We start from the raw sequence: 18,685 nt of genomic DNA on the forward strand, positions 1-18,685 counted from the left end.
TACCTCTTACACATAGAATTGGGCTGCCAGGGTTAGTGTGATTGTCCCTATGAGCATTTATCTTTTCTAAAAACTAACAAATTATGCTAAAAGCCAAGGATAATTAGGTAGTCCAATCACCAAACAGCAACAGGGCTCTATATACGTAAAAAGACCCTGATTTGCATGCGATTATTTAATGACCGTTCTTTTCAGCTGGCTATTCAGACTACCTAGTTTGATCATGCCAGGAAAATCATGTCTGTGTACAATTGACAGAAACAAAATGCTAACAACTTCCTTGCGATTTTTAGAATGCGAGTGCTATCTGCCAGACAGAAAGCAAGCATCAAAATGCACCCCTTTGAGCAGATTATAGAGGTTTAATTTTTGCATTTATCTGTTTTGCCTGACTTTGAAGCACTTTTTGGCAAAATGTCCCATTCCTGACATTGTTTTTCTCCGTTTTAGGTAAGGGATGTCAATCAGGAGTTTAAAAAATGTATGATTTATCTTTACCCTAGTATTCATTCACTATACCATTCCTCTATTCTCCTGGCTGGCTCGACTTTGAATTAATTAATTTACAACTATTTTCGAACAAAATAGTAACAAAGTTACTAAGTGCCAAACTATATCACTTTCTAAATGTTAAGAAATAGTACAATAATTATATTTACAAAAAATGGTGTACATAAATGGCACTAGCTTCTATGACAACTATGGTCAGTTGCAATGATAAAATCTACTTCCATCTATCTGTAGCAATATTTTCAGAAGAAACAAAAATTTTAAATAGAAAAAATTTGAACTATACTGAAGCAGATCAACCAAATGGATATGAAATACAGTCAATTAACCAATCTACCAGCTGTAACTGAAACAGAAACATACTCTTGCTTGTTCACGCAGTTGATCAACAATCAAACGATCAACCCGGGAAGGGTTTGATGGTAGTCTGGGAATGGGTGTATTATTTGAACTGGTCACTCTCTTTCCTGGGTAGTTCCTGGCAAGTGCTGCTTCAGTCTTAAAAAGGGAGAAGGGGAAAACGGTCATAACCAATACTAGATTTTAATACAACAAGATTAAACGTCAAAGAAAAAACATTTTCAGGTGATAATTTAGCAGAAGTGTTTACTGATATGTTTACCCAGAAACCAGTTGCCCCTGTAACCACATGTAATAAGTGGCAAGCTTATAAGCTGAGAAATAAACAAGATACTTAGGAAGCCTTTTTTTCATATACTATGTAAACTTTCTGTTATTATGAACTCCATTTGGCTACTGTGTGAGGTTACAGAATATCACAACAGCACATCAACGTATGCTTTATTGAGTTTAAGGCTGAAACATGGTGTTGGAGCAAAAGACAAGCTTCAGTCGGGCTGTGCTGTACTGATCTGAGATGTCAGCAGTGTGCATTTGAAATGGGAATATCTCACCATGACAAGAACAAATTATTTATAAGTTTAGGAAGAGTAAAAATAGTGAGGGGGATGTATGCGTTCAGGATTTCCAATTCGGAGAAAATATACTCAATGCAAAACAGCTTTTATTTTGAATTTAAAAAATAGCAAATTAGCTTTACAAAACGCTGAGAAATATTTATCAGTAATATTCCTATTCAATATAGTTAATTAGCCACTACTTGTAAAATTTGATAGGGGCAGTGAATCGTAAATTAATACAAAATGATCTGTATTGCACATTTCTGGAACAAGGCCTCTTCATTCCATCCCAAGATTACCTGTTGGAAAATCAGGCTGGGCAGGAATGGAGCATAGGGTCAGGGACACAATTTTCCATTGCAATACGCTCAGCCTGTGTTATGGAGTGATCCTGGGAAAATTAGGTTCCTAATCTTTTATGACAACAAAATAGATGAAATGAAACAAAGAGAGACTGATTTTACTTAGGTTGCAAATCTTACTTAAACACACCAGAAACATTAAAACAAAACATTCTTAAACAATATTTTAAAAACTGATTAGGTGGCATGAATTAAATCCATTTGTCAGAATAAGCATAAATTAGCTTAAATTATACTGCAATATACAAAGCAAATTTAAGATTTTCCAATTATAGTGTGTAACACTGTCAATGTTAAAAGGGTGAAACAGAGTATTTAAGAAAAATGTCAAAACAATGCAAGCTAAGCACCCCACAATGACAACTATATTAGTATATAGCACTTAACAGTTGTTTCAAATACTGGAATTAAGGGTAACTGAAATTTGGTATAATTTGAGGGGGAAAAGATGCAGATTCACATCAAACAAGTCCACCTCACTGTAGCTATAATACAACAGATGTCAATTGAAAACAAAACTCAATTGCAAAGGATATTTTGAAATGGTTCCGAAAAAGTGCAATTTTCAAAATAACATTTAAAGTATGTAAATATTGAAGTAGTTGAAGAATTTCTTCCGTCTTCTGGCATGTATATACACTGAGATAAATCTAAGTGAAGATTATTCAATATATAATGAATATTCATGCATTCATTATATTAGAACTCCTCAACGGAGTACTGCATCAAAGTCATCTGATTTTCCATCTACCTAAGTGAACAGATAGAATTTCAAATGGACATCCTGTTGGCACATGATCCTCCTTGTCTGGTTTTACTTGTCAAATCTGGTAAACCAATATCATGAGGAACAACAGTAGCTAAGTTCTATACTATAAATTGAAAATTTCTATTGATATACATAAACTAAAGAAGATCATTCATTTAGTTATTTTTCTTTCCACAAAATATTAATCAACTACCTTTTTACAGTATTTTTGCAATACATTAAAGTGAAAAAGACAATGAACACTTTTGTTTTCTATTTTTAATAGGAAAGAAATAAACACCATGAATTTCTCTGGCTTTTTAAAGCACAATTAATATTATTGCTAGCGTGGAAGTCCTCAAATAAGGTCTACCTCCCCAAGAAAGACTCCAAGGTTAACTAACCCAAGAAAGTACTATTACTGGCTAATGTTACACTGAGACAGGAGTAGACCACTCACCCCACTGATTCTGCTCCATCATTCAAATTGGTAGAAACAAAAATTCAGAGCAATATTAGATTATTTGGCCCTTTGAGCTTGCTCTTTCATCTAATATGGTCATGGCTGATCCTCTCTCAATATCATATTGTTGTCTTCACCCCATACCCTGATGCCTTTAAAATCTAAATTCAGATTTGACTACTTAATTTCTATTTTAATTCTATATTATGGTTACTATTCCCCAAGGCACTCTGCATTACAGTGTTAATTATTTTTTTCCTCATTACACAGTACCCAGTCTGGGATAGCCTTTCTTTGCTTGGTTGAACATTTCGGTCAAAAAAAATAACACTACGGGAAATTTTCCTCCACACTGCCTTTGTTAGTTTAGTTTGTCCAATCTCTATGCAAATTAAGGTCACCCATGATTACAGTTGTTCCCTTATTGCATCCCTGATTTATTGTTAAATACCTTTCCTGAGATTTCCACTATTACGTTGAGGTCTGAGACAAACCCAAACAATGATTTCCAACTCTTGAATTTTCTTATTTTCACCCATACAGATTCAGCATCATGATTCCTGAGCTAATATCCACATCACTGTCGCACTGATTCTTTTCTTCGCTAACAATGCCACTTCACCTCCTTTCCTTTTTTGTGTCCTTCCTAAATAATGAATACCCCTAAATATTCAAATCCTATCCTTGGTAACCCCGCAGCTATGTCTCTGTAATCGCAACTATGTCGTAACCATTCAGTTTTATTTGATCTGCTAACCATCTACTTTACTGCAAATACTCCAAGCATTAACACACAAAGGCTTTAGACTTGACTTAACAATGTTAGTTATTTCCCACCATTACCATGGCTGTTTTGTAACTCAGCTACATATATTTGCCTTTAGTCTATAATCCTGAATATATTTAACTATTAATAATTGATACAGTTTAGTTTTGAATTTTTTCAACTTATTTTATTGAAGAAAAAAATTCCAGGTAGCGACAATACTTTCTGGCAAAAAAAAGTGCTGACACCCCTGAATGGCTAAACTCTAATTTTAAGCTTATATCCCTTTGTCTGAATGCTGTTATCAAATGAAATAGTTCATTTCAATCTTTTACCTCTGCCTAAGATCACTCTAAAGTATTTATTACCTAAGAAAACACTAATTTAGTATATACAACTTTTCCTTCTTTAATTTAACCCTTTCAGTTGTGATATTCTGGTGAATCTCTGTATCCCCTCCAAGTGCTGCCCAGAACTGAATGCAGTACTGTTTGTGCAGTGAACAGAATTTTGTTAAAGTGCAGTATAACTTCCAGCCTTTTTAGCTGCTTTGAAATAAAGATCTACATTACATTAGCATTTTTTAAAATATATACATGCCTACTAGATTTAGACCTGAATTTTCAGAGATGGACAGGATCTCTGAATTAGCCATAATTGAGCTAGGGCCCCGATTTTGAAAATCCCACCACTGAACCCAATGCCTATCATTTTCGCTAGAGAGATATCCATGATTCATGGAAAAAGCAGCACATGTAAAACTGTAGCCTTCAAACGTAATTTTTGTTAGTGGAATTTGGAAAACGTGAGTCACAGGCTTCAGACATTTGTCCAAAAGATCTGGAGTTGCCTCAGTGATTTAGAAATGTATGTCACTCTTTGGGGGAGGTAAGGGACCTTTTTGAATAGGCTCAGGGACCCCTGGGGAACATGCCCTTTGCATTTGTTAAATGTAGATAATAATATGTGAAAGAAGTGGATAAACTACTTGAAACTGGCAATGCTACCAAAGTGTTTTAATCCCCAATCTCTTCAAACTGAAAGAAAATCAAACTATTATGAGTTCTGGCAATTTTACTTGGCTGACTGTTCACATAATCATGAGGGTTATCATTATATGAATAATGCTACATGACTCATTTCACAACCTATCATCATTGCATGGAGAAGGTGTGCAAAACTTGTAAATTCAGTCTGAATGACAGTTGCAAGTGGTTATTGTGGATGCTAATTCCCAGTCCGTTAGCAGCACTACCTCTAATTTTCTTTCCAACTGTGTGGACCAAGATCTGTACACAGCACAGACTGAAGTCAATGCTGAGATTGGTGTGTTAACACTGAACCCTGGAGCGGCTTAGAGAGAATACTGCCCCTGAACCAAGTGGCTAAAGGTAACTTAGTTGAAAAAGTATGGCAAAGTAAGAGGAAAAAATTCTCAACCTCGAGAAAATTAGTTTGATTCTGCAACAAGTTTTTGAATGGCAAGATGAGAATCTTGCTCGGGAGTGGTGAGAGGCTTGATTGCCAATAGTACCCCTCAATGATGTGCATTTTCACATTTTCTCACGACTTTCTATTTGGGTTGAAGGTATAAGATTGATACTAGTGTGTGCAAAAGGAAAACGTACAATAAGGTGTTTAGATTGGAGATTCCTCAAATGTGAAGAACAGGATTTAAATTTAATTTATAACAAATAAAATCAGATTGACACGGCAAGTCGGGTGATGTGTTACAGCTGCAGGATGTGAAAGATGATGGAGACCAAAGTGTTCCACAGTGAACACATCTGCAGTAAACGTTCACAGTTCTAGCAACTGCATGTCCAACATGAGCAGCTGGAGTCTGACCGGCAGATGGCGCACCGCATCAGGCAAGGGGAAGTTACCTTGGCACATTATGCCTTGAATGTATACCACGAGCGAGATACATCTCTTAGACTAGACAATCTGTGATCAGCAACAGAAAGATGTGATTGTAGCTGAGGCAGACATAGGAACTCAAGCTGCAGCCCTTGAGGAGCTTCCTTCTCTGCAACTGTCCAACAGTCGCGAGGTTTTTCCGAATTGTGTAGATGAAGATTAGGACTGTATGATTCATGTACAAACTAATCAAAGGGCCATGGTAGTACAGGGACCATTCAAGTGCAGAAAGGAAATAGGACCATTGTTGTGGAAAGGGACAGTAGTTCTGAAGAAGTCATGCTGGACTTGAACCACTAACTGTGTTTTTCTCTCTCCACAGATATCTCAGATGCTGAGTTTCTTCAGCATTCTCTATGTTTCAGATTTCCAGCATCTACAATATTTTGCCTTCATTTTAAAGTAACCAGGGAGGTATTCACCATTCTCTGCAGCTTTATATGAATCACGAGAGCCGAGTTCCCTTCCTAATCCCAGAATCACTGATATCTTTTCAGGGCTGGAGAGGAATTTGGATTGGGAGAGAGGGATGGAGTTGTCATCATCCTTACGGGTACTAATGACATTGATCTGGCTGGAAAGATACTTCTGCTGTAAGATTTTGAATTTAGGAACTCAACTAAAAACGTAGAACCTCCAAGGTAATAATTTCAGGATTATTCCATGCCATGGGCAAACTGACTCAAAAGTAAATAAAGTGAAGAAGTTCAAAACATTGGGTTAAAGATTGTGCGACCGGAGTAGGTTTCAGTTCATGGGGCACTGGTACCAGTATTGGGGTAGAAGGGAGCAGTTTCAATAGGATGAGCTTCATTTGAACCTTGTTGAGACAAATGTCCTGAAATGAAATGAATAATTAGGTCTATAGAGACAGCTTTAAATTAAGCAGATGGGGAAGATTCGAATGAGGGGAATATCTAGGCTTACAAAGCAAAAGGATATGGTGGCATTGCAGGATAACTATTTAGATACTAATACCTGAAGTGGGACAAGAAGGGAGAAAGTATACAAGCATAAAACAAAAACAAACTGAGTCGGGGACTGACTGGGTGCCTTACATGGATGATTACTAAGAGACACACACTGCTCTCTGCAACTGTAGCTGATGACACAGACCCACTGACTGAGGCCAATTATGAATACTCTTAGCCTCATTCTGCAACCAGGAACATAGTGGAATAGATAGTAGTCCTAATGAAAATGTGGTTCTGATATCTGGTTTAGTTTTGAAGACAACGCAAGTACGGTTCAGACCACGTGCTACATAATCCCAGCATGCTGTACTCTGGGTGCTGGAACAGGCAAAGAGGGGATGTTATGGATACTGACTAGCTGAAGGACCATCACGTTCTGCAAGATGGAGCACTGCAAAGTTGGGCACAACAAGTCAGGCATGATTTAACTGCACCCAGCTCCTACATCTGTGAGCTGAGTGCAGCTTAAAATCTATTGTTGATTGAAAGGCAAGCAGTCCCAATCTGCTCCCAAAGGCATATACAGCCTTCTATTTTGCTTTGCATTTGCTGTTGTTAACTAAAAGTAAACATTTTTGAAGGCTTTCCAATATGTGATGAAGCATTCACTTGGGATTCGGAGATGAAATGACAGCATGGACAAGTAACTGGACAAGTAGCTTGATTTTACAACTTCAGTTACAATAACTGATTATTTTTCTAAAAATAGGCATTCATGGAATGGAGGGCATTGCTGGTTATGCCAGCATCTATTGCTTATCCCTAATTGCCCATAGGGCAGTTATAACATCAACCACATTGCTGGGGACCTGGAGTGACATGAAAGGCAGAGCAGGTAAGCGTGGCAGTTTCTTTCCCTAAATGACATTAGTGAAATAGATGGGTTTTTCCTTCAATGAATTCACGGTCAGTAGATTCCTAATTCCAGATTTTTACTGAATTCAAATTCCAGCAGCTGCTGTGGAATAATTTTTCCACATTTTTTCCTGTGGTTTCAGAACATTTCTTGAGTCTCTAGATTAAACAGTGCAGCAATAATACCACTAGCAATTTCATTCCCAGATCAGAGAGATAATGATGTAAAACAGCAATAGGTTTACAAACATATACTTGTATTTACAATAAACAGTCAGTAGTGCCACTTGTGCATCAGAAACGTTTCCTTTTCATGCCCATCCCAATCCATGCACTGCAAAAATCAGCTTCTGGCTTTTAGTGCTTGACATGGTGCAGAGCAGGGCTTTCAAAATGGCACCAGGAATGCCAGAAGGTCTTGACAGTGGCTGAGCACTCAATATCTTGCAATACAGACGTGGTCTGTAGTGGGGTGAGCCACAGAGAATAGCATGAAAAGACTCACTGCAATTCACCGGAGGAACACTCCATGAAACTCCCCAAAATTGACACTTAACTGATTTCCGGTAAAATTCAACCCAATGGCTTTGATTGGGGCTATGAAGGCATATGGTTATTTTCAGACAGGATTAAGTACTTAGAAGGAATTTACATGTATTGAGTGGGCTTTTATTAAGGAGTGTCTTTTTTTTAAAGTAGCAAAGTCATCAAGACATTTTGAACTTCATTTTACTTAATCTCAGCCTGGCTCCGGAGATCTGACCAAGATGGATTACACTCTAAATTGTAAACACTGGATTGTTGGGTGATAGGTAGAACGGCAAAGGGTGGTCATAATTTGACACTGGGCTATAAAGTGTCATGGGATAGGTACAGCAGCACTATTCGTCATAGGAGGCAGGTAGAGTATGAGGAGGGGCACGGGGTGAGCGTGCTGGGATATGGGGAGTGTTTACCAATGAAAAAGGTTGCGTTTTCGAATTAGTCTTTTTAAAGCCGGGACAAAGTCTCATGGCACCAAGGCAGAGCTTTCACACAGTCCACTTCTGCAGGTGGAATCCCCTGTAGTTGTATTGGAGTTCTTTTCAACAATAGCAGACCCAATATCTGTTAGCATTTTCTCCTCCAGAACTAAAACTGGAATAACCTTCTGCTGGGTTAGGTTATCAATGCCAGATATATTCTCGACTTGGGAGTAAAAATTCAACCCTCAGTAAATTCTCTACACAGATCCTGCAATGTCTCTGTTCAAGTTTCCATCTCCTTAGAATTTAGGAAATATTCCTTCCTTTGGCCCAACAAGAATGGCCTTACATTTCTAGAAGTTAAGATCTATCAATGGCCCTCTGCAACTTGACATTCCCCACATGACTCACTGTGTCAGCAACTATAGTGCTATCAGACAACTCGGACATAGGCTCTTTGCTCGAGTCATTACATTTATTAATGAAAAATTCAAGGCTGAACAAAGACTCCTGGAGAATTCCAAAGGTCCTGCCAAGTGAAATTCATAACCATTATGCTGTTCTTGGTTCCTTATTAATTTTTCTAACAGGGTGACAGGGCAGATGATAGGAAGATACTTCCTCCTGCAGGGGAGTCTAGAACTAGGAGATGATGTTTTAAAAATAAGCAATCTTCTATTTTCCTCTGTGAATTCCCTGCCATCGCGAACTGTGGAGATTAGATCAACAAATATATTGAAATTTGAGTTTGATAGATTTGATTGACAAGTCAGTGTTACAGGAACAAGCAGAAAAATGGCCTTTATACTTCAATCAAACCAGCCACGATCTTACAGATTAGAGAAGCAGGATTAAGGGCCAAATAGCCTATTTCTGGTCGCATTCTCTTTTATTCATTCACTGACAGCTTTTGTTGCATATCCTTAATTACCTTTCAGACAAGTTAAACAGGCATGTGTCTGGAGACCAGTTCAGAATATCAGATCTTATTTGCTCAAACTCACTAGCTTTCAGTTCTGGCTTTTATTAGTCCAGACCTGTGGACTACCAGTCCACTGACACCACCACTAAGACACCATCTAGAATGGAAGTACCATAGGTAATAAGCATGACAAATGGGATTTTGGCATTTATTCCTAAAAAAATAGAATATAATGATAGGGAGGTTTTGTTGCTACTGTCCAAGGTATTAGTGAGACCACAATGGGAGTATTGTGTTTTGTTTTGGTGCTTTTGCTTGAGAAAGATCATAGTTCTATTGGAGGCAGCTCAAAGGAGGTTCACTGAAGGGTTATAGAGAGCAGGCAGTAAAGTGGAATTGAGGCTGAGATTAAATCAAACATGATCGTTAAGAAATGGTGGAGCAGGTTCAAGGGGTTAAATTGTCTACTCCCATTTTTTATGCGCTTATATCCTCCGATGATTATCATCTTTTGGATGCCTTTTGGAACTGCATCTCAACATTCATAAAAAAAGGCCCTTATTTTCCATATCATTAACCTCAAAATTTAATCTATGCGTTAGGCTCACATACTTCAATCAATGCACCTTTTGAAAATTATTTTCAAAGGTATGTGCCTCAACAAACAGATTCTAGTAAATTTCCCACAAAATTAGATTAATTGGTCTATAATTTCATGTTTTTGTCTCTCTAGCCTTTATGTAAGGAAGTTATATTGTGTATTGTCCAATCAAACAGCAACAATTTTTGCATCAAGAGTTTCACTCAACTAATTTACACACCTATGCCCCTTAATATATTGGTGTGCAAGTCATTAGATTTTGATAATTTGTCAACATTCAGTCTCTTTATGCTCTCCATGAAGTTATTTACTGATAATAAAAATCATATTTTTAAAGGCAGAGGTAGATAGATTATTGACGGACAAGGGATTGAAGATCAGCAGTAGGTATGATTGTGGAGTTGAGGTCACCGTTCAGACTTGATATTATTGAATGGCAGAGCAAGCTAGAGATGCCAATTAGTCTTATTCCTGTTCCTAATCTGTATGTTCATATTGTGATGAAAGGTGTGACCTGTTTATACTGATTTTTTTTTAAGAAAAAAAAGAGTTTGTATTTTAAAATACTGGTATATTTGTGTTGGTCTATTTTTGTGGACAGGTTTAAAAATCAACTAAGTTAATCTTTCCAGAACCACACTTTCAACCAGTGTGCATTGCCTGGATGCTAAAAGAAAAACATTTAATGCAAGACTTACTCAATTCATGAATACAACAATTTTTCTCAACTAAGTCACAGTTTAACCACCAGCCTACAATTTATCTGCCTTTATCTACATCCTATCTAAATACCCTAAGTCACTGCTTCTCTATACCCAGTGCCCACTGTTGATCTGCAACTGGTCACTATCCAATAGGGGAACAACACACAAAAAACAAAAGAACTGCAATAGAAATTGGTGGAAACACTCAACAAGTCTGGCAGGTGCTGTGGAGAGAAAGCAGAGTTAATGTTTCAGATCCATTAATCCTTCCTCAGAATTGTAAGCAAGCAATGGGACAAATCCTAAGGTGATCTTTCATTTACAGCAAGCAAAAGTGAACATAAACAAAATTAAACAGAAGCTGCTATTCTTCGATACATAAACCAAACGGTGATACGAGTTCACAATAATCTACTGAGCTCCGTCATGCAAGAGAAGAGCTTCAACTTCTCCCAATTTCCTCATCCTTTTCCCTAGAAGACAGCTCCTGTCTTCCAAGTTCCTCAGCATTTATCACATGGTCTTGTGCGCCGATTGTGCAGAGTACCGCACGCCAGGATAATGCAGCACATTCTGTCCCAGCCACAAAGAGGGCCTCCAGACTGGTCTAAATCACGCAATCAGATTTTCAGTTATCCTACCATGTCCACCATGACCCTGACCAAATCACAGGTAGCATTATACTTACACTCTGCATCAGTTAAAAGCTGTACAATGTGGCCCTGGCTGGTGGCAATAGACAGTAGCGTTCTCCAGGATGCAAAAGTTGGTTGGACACTGATCAACGGAACTCCTTCCCCATGATGAATTTGGCAATGTCGTGAACTAGCTGCCTATGTGCCATGTGGGTACAGCTGATGGCACCCAAGGAAGCAAGGTATGTTTCTGAATCCTATCACCTAGGTTGCAGCACTGACCTTATCAACGAGAAACAAAATGATCTAGCACAGGTGGCATCGGTCACTTTCCTGATGCATTTGTGGGTATACAATGGATCGCATACAAGTCGTGACTCCCTGGAAACAGCCTGTTGCTTTGAAGTCCAACGTAGCTGTCACTTTTCAGACACTAGGAGAGAATGGTCCCTACTCCTGCAGCTGACAAATCCAGCTCTCACATTCAGAATTGTTCCATCCCCCGTGTTTGGGACATACAAAGCTGTACTGATAGTGCACCCTATTCGGCCCCAGAAAATGAAGTTGGGATGAAAAACTCTGCTAACTCCTGCAGTCAGCACGCTTCCTAAGGGATCCATGGCTGTGAACTCTGACTGTGCAGGGTGCTTTTCAGCCTCCACAGCAACTTGCTGCTGCACCTGAGCTTGCTGTCAGCCCTGGTCCTCCTTCATCTGCTCTCACATTTTTAGGAAGTCAGCCAGACCACCAATATCCCACCAGCAGTCAAGGGCATGACTCATGCTGGCAATTAGCTATATTGGGAACATAAACAGCAAAACAGATACTTCACTCTCAGAACAGGGAGAGGTGATATGCCCTATTAATCAGGACTGCACACAGTAAGATATGCAGTGGACTTTAGTCAGACAAATCCCGACTAGGGTTTGTATGATTGTTACGCCTAAGACTATATCATTAACTCAAGATAAAATGAATGTAGTTATAGGACCTATTCTGAAGTCTGCCTGACAGCTGAGGTGACTTAACTGGTAGAGATTGCATACAACTCAGTTCGGGTGGACAGTGATACTGTCCATCGCTCTGAGCCAACAGCCCTGGATTCAAGCCCCACCTGCGTCATTGGTAGGTCAAAATACATTTGAACAGGTTGATTAAAAATATCTAGCTCAGTTCAGATGGTTTCACTGGAAATATGGCCACAACGGCCAAACCGTATGCACGGACAGTAGATCATGAGAGTTTCTGAAGTCCAAGCAAAGTATTGAAAATATCAGGTGATAAACACTCTGTGAAAGTCTCTAGGATTGCTCGCAAGGTCCATGGTTTACATTTCTATGGAGATGGGCTTTGAGAGGATAAGGGGATCAAACTTTTGGGGAGAAGGCAGGAGTGTGGGGTTGAGAAACACATCAGCCATGATCAAATGATGGAGCAACCTGGATAGGCTGAATGGCCTAATTCTGCTCCTTGATGGTATTATGGTCTTATAAAGGTTTCAAGATACTTCTGAAAAAAAAATCACAGGCAGGCAGTCTTCTAGGATTCGAAAGAGCAGTTTGAGGCTGTAAGTCCATATTGTTTACGAAGCAGATAGTTGGGAGTTCACACTTGGTTTGAAAAGAATAAATTCACAAGGAATTGAAACAAAGCTGAAGATTCATCACTTGTGCTAGAGGGAGAATTAGCAAGAAAACCTCTCACTGGTCTACAGTAAAAAGGCTGCAGACTAGGCAAAAAAAGAAATGGAGTTAAAACCTTGGGAGCCAAGAATTGAAAATTTCAGTAACCATTTAAGGGACAATGTAAACTACACTTCATAAGTGAGGTTTTTCCAGCTGTGTTAAATAGGAAGAGAAATGGAGATCTGTTAACCAGCATCAATTGCAATAAATAATTGCCCCTTTCTCTGTATTAGGGATATCAAACATTGTATCTCTAAGATACAGGGTTTTGTGTCTTTAGGCAGCAAGACCACAAACATTACCATGCAAGTATTTATGCTTCACTTTAGCCTCCTCTCATCTTTCCTCATCTGGATCAATCATGATCTTCTCTTCCCTCCTCCCTCATGTTTCACTTTCTTCCTTAAAATGCAGAGACACTTCTTTTTTTCCAAATAATCTTTGCAATAGTGGGTTTCACACACTCGCCACTCTTACAAGAACAGCTGTGTTTAGTCACCCATTAGATTCTGACTTGCCTGTCTATTGTATGTTGGAAAAGGACTTGGTACATCAAAGACTCAGTCATTCATAATTTTCCAGTGTCTGTAATTTCAAGAGGCAGCTTGTAGCTATTAAAAGTTATGTGAAACTGTCAGTACTGCTTATATTTTCACAGGTGTGTTTTTAGCAGAAATCAAAACTGCTCTCACTGTAATTCATTGTCAACATTTGCTGGACTGCCAGACCCAGTAACTACATGTTGAACTAAGTGAGGAATGTACTTTTGAGTCCCTGGATCATATTTAGAGCAAGTTATGTCAGTTCTGGAATCATTCCTAGGCTTACAGGAAGGCCTACTCGGTTCCAATATTTAAAAAGCTAAAGAAATCAAACCCCAGGGATTATATGCTTGTTACCTCAATGTGATTCAGAGGAAAGGTGATGGAAAAATGACATTAGGAAACGAGGGGAGTGATAAGACAATCCCAGCAACAATTTAGGAATCATAGGCTGTTCCATTATCTGACTAAATTTTTATGAAGAAATTATGTTGTTTGTGGTCAATAGTTTATACTTATAAAAGCAAAACACTGTGGATGCTACACACACACACACACACACACACACACACACAGAGATAACTTTCGAGTTAATATGACTTTTTCAAACTGAAGAGTCATATTGGACTCAATACATTAAGTGTTTCACTCTCCATAGATACCAATTTGCTGAGTTTCTCCATGGTTTTATTCTTACATTAATCTAGTTAGTATTGTTCAATTTCTAGACAGTCAGAAGTGCCATACCAAAAGCTATTGGGGAATACATGGGGCTGCATAACATGAAGGATACGGGTGCTCAAAGGGTAGAATTTATAAACTCCTACCACAGGTAAGTTTGGGTCAAGTAGGATGTTAACTTGTTTAGAATCCTGACTTCCTGGATTAAAGGAAGCAAGTGGGGAACCGTGACCAATTAACTCACAGGAGGGGCACAGTCTTTGAAGAGTAGATGCTGTGGATTTTTCAGGTTTAATCAGTCACCAGGTTTCCCAGTAGCTAAACAGAGGCAATACTGTTTGTATCAGTGATGCCCTATTTCCCCTCACCACTCCCCTAGGGTCTTTCTGATCACTCCTGCCTCTTGGCTTTAGCTATCCAAATTATTAAGCCATGACCAGGAAGCAAAGTAGTGAAGGCAAAAGCTATTACTAGCAGAAACTTAGGATAAACTCAGCCTTCTGCGATTCTGAAATCTAAATCTGCAACTCCTCCCCACTAATGGGAAATATAAAGCTTCACTTTACTACACAAACCTCATGTTCGTTACATGGTCATAGGAAAACTTTGTCTCCAACCTGTATTTATGACTTTTTAAGAATTCCTGAGCAATCCTCAAGCAACAAGATTACAGCTTTCATTATTTTAAACTAAGATAGTTTGGGATAGTCCTTTTAATTGACTTCTCTGAACAAGTCAAACAGGGAGAATGGGTTTCCATGTTGACAAAATTTGTGATTTATTTTAAGTAAACCCAAGAAATGTGTGGCAAAACAATTATTTTCTTCTATTCAAAAAGCAAGTGTCCTAAGAACTTTAAATGAAACTAAATAAACTTTAATGCTTTCAACAAACCTAGTTACCTTTTTCCTTTCTTTTTCCAAAGCTCTCCATTGTTCATAGCACTCCTCCAATCGGACGTGAAGTTCATTGGCTGGACCACTTCGATTTTTCATTGGTCTTGGAAATCCAAATGGTGGTATAAATCCATAAAGGGATGCATCTCCATAAAACATATCATTGAAAAGAGGATATAAGTGACTGAACTCCTCATAAGGAAATAATTCACTGGGATCCATTAATGAAACAACAGGGTGTCCAAACTGAAGGTTAGTTCCTGAAGCAACACCACGTGCACCAAGTTGTGCCATATTATGGTTCCGTCTAAAGTCACCCATCATGTAGGGACTTGAAAAAGAAGCTGACGAACGAGTCATATAATTTGCTACACTGTTGCTGTCTCCAGCTCCTTGTTGGGAATTGTGATTATTATAATAGTAAGACTGAGTACCTAGCAAATCTCTGTACATGCTCTGGGAGAATTCATCATCCTTCTTTTTCACATCTTCATTCAGATCATAATGGCAATTTTGCTGTTTAGTCTGGTAACTAGGATATTTGTTCGCAACAAATTGCTGAGTTGATGAACTTGCATGGAATCCATTTACTTGTTTTCCATTTTGACAATTCTTCTCAATGGGTGATTCGAAGTACACATCTCCAGCTTTGTTTTGTCCTTCAACATGCGTACCTGACTGAACCCGTTCCACATTGTACGCAAATTCACTACCAGACACCTTGGAATGGTTATCCTGACTATAAATTCCTGTGGGTCTCTGGAAGTAAACACTACTGTTTTGAGAAAAAGGCAAGGAAGACTGATGTGAAGCTGGACCAAAAGAATGGGATGACGTTTTAGAGGCAGGAGATACTGGATTATTGAGGTCTGTTGAGTTGTCTGCTTTCCCAAAGGAAGTAGTGGTAGTAGTTTCAGAACCAGAAGTAGTTAATTTCGTCCAGGATTGTCTGTTTTGGTAAGTCTCTCCAGAATACACAGATACAGGTAAAGCATTTAACGGCTGAACATAATCAGACTGCTGTGAGAAATGATCATAATTGGAATGTTGTTGCTTTTCAAAGGCCTTCTCAAAGTCACTTCTAATCGGGCAAAATGTATGTGGATTTCTTCCACATTCAGATGTGCACTTTTGCCCCAAATCACTAGTTAATCCCATTTCTTTTGAAAGCTGTTTTTCACTCAAACCAGACGATGATTTTACACAGTATTTTAAAGTATGTTGGTCAATGTTTAATTCATCAAATCCCTTTTGCACTTGCTTCCCTTTTGACACTCTACTGCAGGTATCCATTTCTATCACTGGTAATTCTGGTATGCACTCAGAAGAGGTCTTTCCATCTGCTATGTTAAAATTCACAAATTTGCTCTGTCTGAATTTACTGCCATGTAGTTGCTCCATATATCTATTGCCAGCATTACTGTTGTAGGAGTTTCTGGAATTATGCATAAAAGGAAACAGTTCTGTGGATGTCTGACTGGATGGAGTATTGACTTCTTTAAAATCTCCTCCATCTCTGCCATACATGTGTACATCTGTTCCTGGCTCTCTAACTGATACTGATAATCCAACTTGAAGTTTAGAACAATTCTTCACATAAGGAAACTCCTGAAAGTTTATCTTATTGGTATCCGTGGACTGAAAAGGACTGCAATCAGCAGCTTCTTTCTTTGAAGGAAAGATCCATTGCTCTGTAAGATCCAAGTCATCAAATCCTAAGAAATCTTCCATATTTATCTTCTGCTGTGAGGCTAAATGACTATCCTGCTGGTACTGTTGTTTATCAGAGGTTGCTACGGATTCTTTCGCATTAAAAACAGATTGTGAATATGATGTATCCACAGGTTTCTTAGACTCAGATGTGTGATCTAGATGTTCTGTATATTTGCTGGTTGTGGAAGACCATATTGATCTTAGCAAATTAGAGGAGGTATTTCTAAAACAAAAGATATGTTGCAATGAGAGATTAGGTAATAGTTTAATTAGTTTTAAAAGGATAATATGCATTGGAAAATTGCATTTTGTTTGACATGGTGTAACAGCACACTAGGTAACCAATGCACTACATCACAGGTGTGGAGAAATGCAGGCAGTATTCTCTGCATTGTAATTCATTGCAGCTACGCAGCTGAAACAAATTAGGCTGGTCAGAGCAGCAAGGGACTAAAAGTCAGTAGAAAGTATTCTACATCTCCTTATGCCCAGTTCACAGTGACAAGAGTAGACTGTTCAGCTACAACTAGGGGTTCAATACTATCAGAAGGTCAAAATACTTATCACGCAAACAATGGTTTACGCTTGATCCTCATCACAACTGTGAAATCAAACCCAGACATCTACACCCCTCCGACCCCAACTCAATAACAGGTTCTGACAGATTCAGTGGTACTTCCAAATATTTTCAGGACAAACAGGGGGTTTCCATTCTAGTGCTATCCATGGTTTTGTGTTATCTGCAGGAGATTCATGCCCTGAATGCCCGCTGATAATGAAGATTAGGCATATTTCATTTATTAACCAAAACACTTATATACAAGAACATACCCTTCAACAAACAAGGATTGTGATTGATCGGGTTCTTCTAAAATATTGGAAACAAGTCCATACAGGTCTGCAGCACTCCCAAAATCATTCAGTTCAGTCTGAGACCTATCCAAGAAGAAGATCATTCAAAAAGGCAATTAATTTTTGACGGCTGTGCTAAAATCCACAAGTCAGAATCATTAGGATCAATGCACAATTCAAAAACAAAGGAAATAAAAAACAAGCAATTTGTTTTGATTGAGACTGAATCCACTTTAAAATTGAACGCCTCTTCTGAAATCTCAAGGAGTGTTATTGTTTTATCAGTTAAGTTGAGAAATATTAGTAGATTTAACCCAGTAATTAGTGTTTTGAAAAGGTCAGCAGCATTACATCTTCTATACTCTTTTATTCCTTCAACATGCACAGAATTGGTTATACTTTTGAGAGATCAATTAGAAGTCTAAAGAAACCCTCAGGAAGTAACTGATGGTTAGCTCAGTTGGGGAGGACAACTGGTTTGATGCAGAGTAACACCAGCATCACAGGTCCAATTCCTGTGCTGGCGGAGGTCACAATGAAACCTTCACTTTCTCAAACTCACCCCTTGTCTAGGGCATGGTGACCGTTGGGTTAAACTTACCACCAGTCATCTTCAGTGAGGATGCAGCCTTACGGTCCACTAGGACCTCAGTGATTTTACCTATTACGTTACCATGACATACGAATGACAACTATAGAGTAGAAGGTATTGTTGACAGTATTAAGAGAGACACCTACTCAGCAATAACCTGCTCACTGATGTTCAGTTTGGGGGATTTCACCACTGCACCTCAGAGTCTTGTCCCAAATGTGGGCTAAACAGCCAAATTCCAGAGGTGATGTGAAAGTGGATACCTTGCCATTCACGCACCTCGACCGACAGTTGCATCAAGAGCCTCATGCAAAACTGAAATCAGTGAGAAATCATTCCTCTAGATGGAGTCATATCTAGCACAAAGGAAGATGGTAAT

At 38.6% G+C, this 18,685-nt stretch overlaps 2 protein-coding genes across 6 annotated transcripts in view; one reads left to right on the top strand and one right to left on the bottom strand.

The window, feature by feature from the left end:
• Positions 1-18,685, top strand: part of ccdc43 (coiled-coil domain containing 43) — a 60,167-nt gene that overhangs the window by 38,785 nt on the left and 2,697 nt on the right. The window contains exons 6-8 of one of the 5 annotated variants that reach the window (XR_007250406.2): positions 6,187-6,330; positions 7,373-7,498; positions 15,179-16,106. The gene's annotated coding sequence lies outside the window, so the exon portion shown is untranslated. Of the gene's footprint in view, positions 1-6,011; positions 6,097-6,186; positions 6,331-7,372; positions 7,499-15,178; positions 16,107-18,685 lie in introns of those variants that run through there. The other 4 variants (XR_007250404.2, XR_009442828.1, XR_007250405.2 and 1 more) reach the window with 4 other exon arrangements.
• Positions 1-18,685, bottom strand: part of moto (minamoto) — a 58,868-nt gene that overhangs the window by 15,600 nt on the left and 24,583 nt on the right. Inside the window, exons 4-6 of the mRNA XM_059638636.1 lie at positions 17,694-17,798; positions 15,156-17,085; positions 874-1,008 (exon numbers count right to left, since the gene is read on the bottom strand). Of these exons, the coding sequence (XP_059494619.1) occupies positions 874-1,008; positions 15,156-16,880 (1,860 nt within the window). The 5' untranslated portion in view covers positions 16,881-17,085; positions 17,694-17,798. The remainder of the gene's footprint in view (positions 1-873; positions 1,009-15,155; positions 17,086-17,693; positions 17,799-18,685) is intronic.

This window comes from Stegostoma tigrinum, chromosome 31 (genome assembly GCF_030684315.1).
Source record: "Stegostoma tigrinum isolate sSteTig4 chromosome 31, sSteTig4.hap1, whole genome shotgun sequence".
Lineage (NCBI taxonomy): Eukaryota > Metazoa > Chordata > Chondrichthyes > Orectolobiformes > Stegostomatidae > Stegostoma > Stegostoma tigrinum.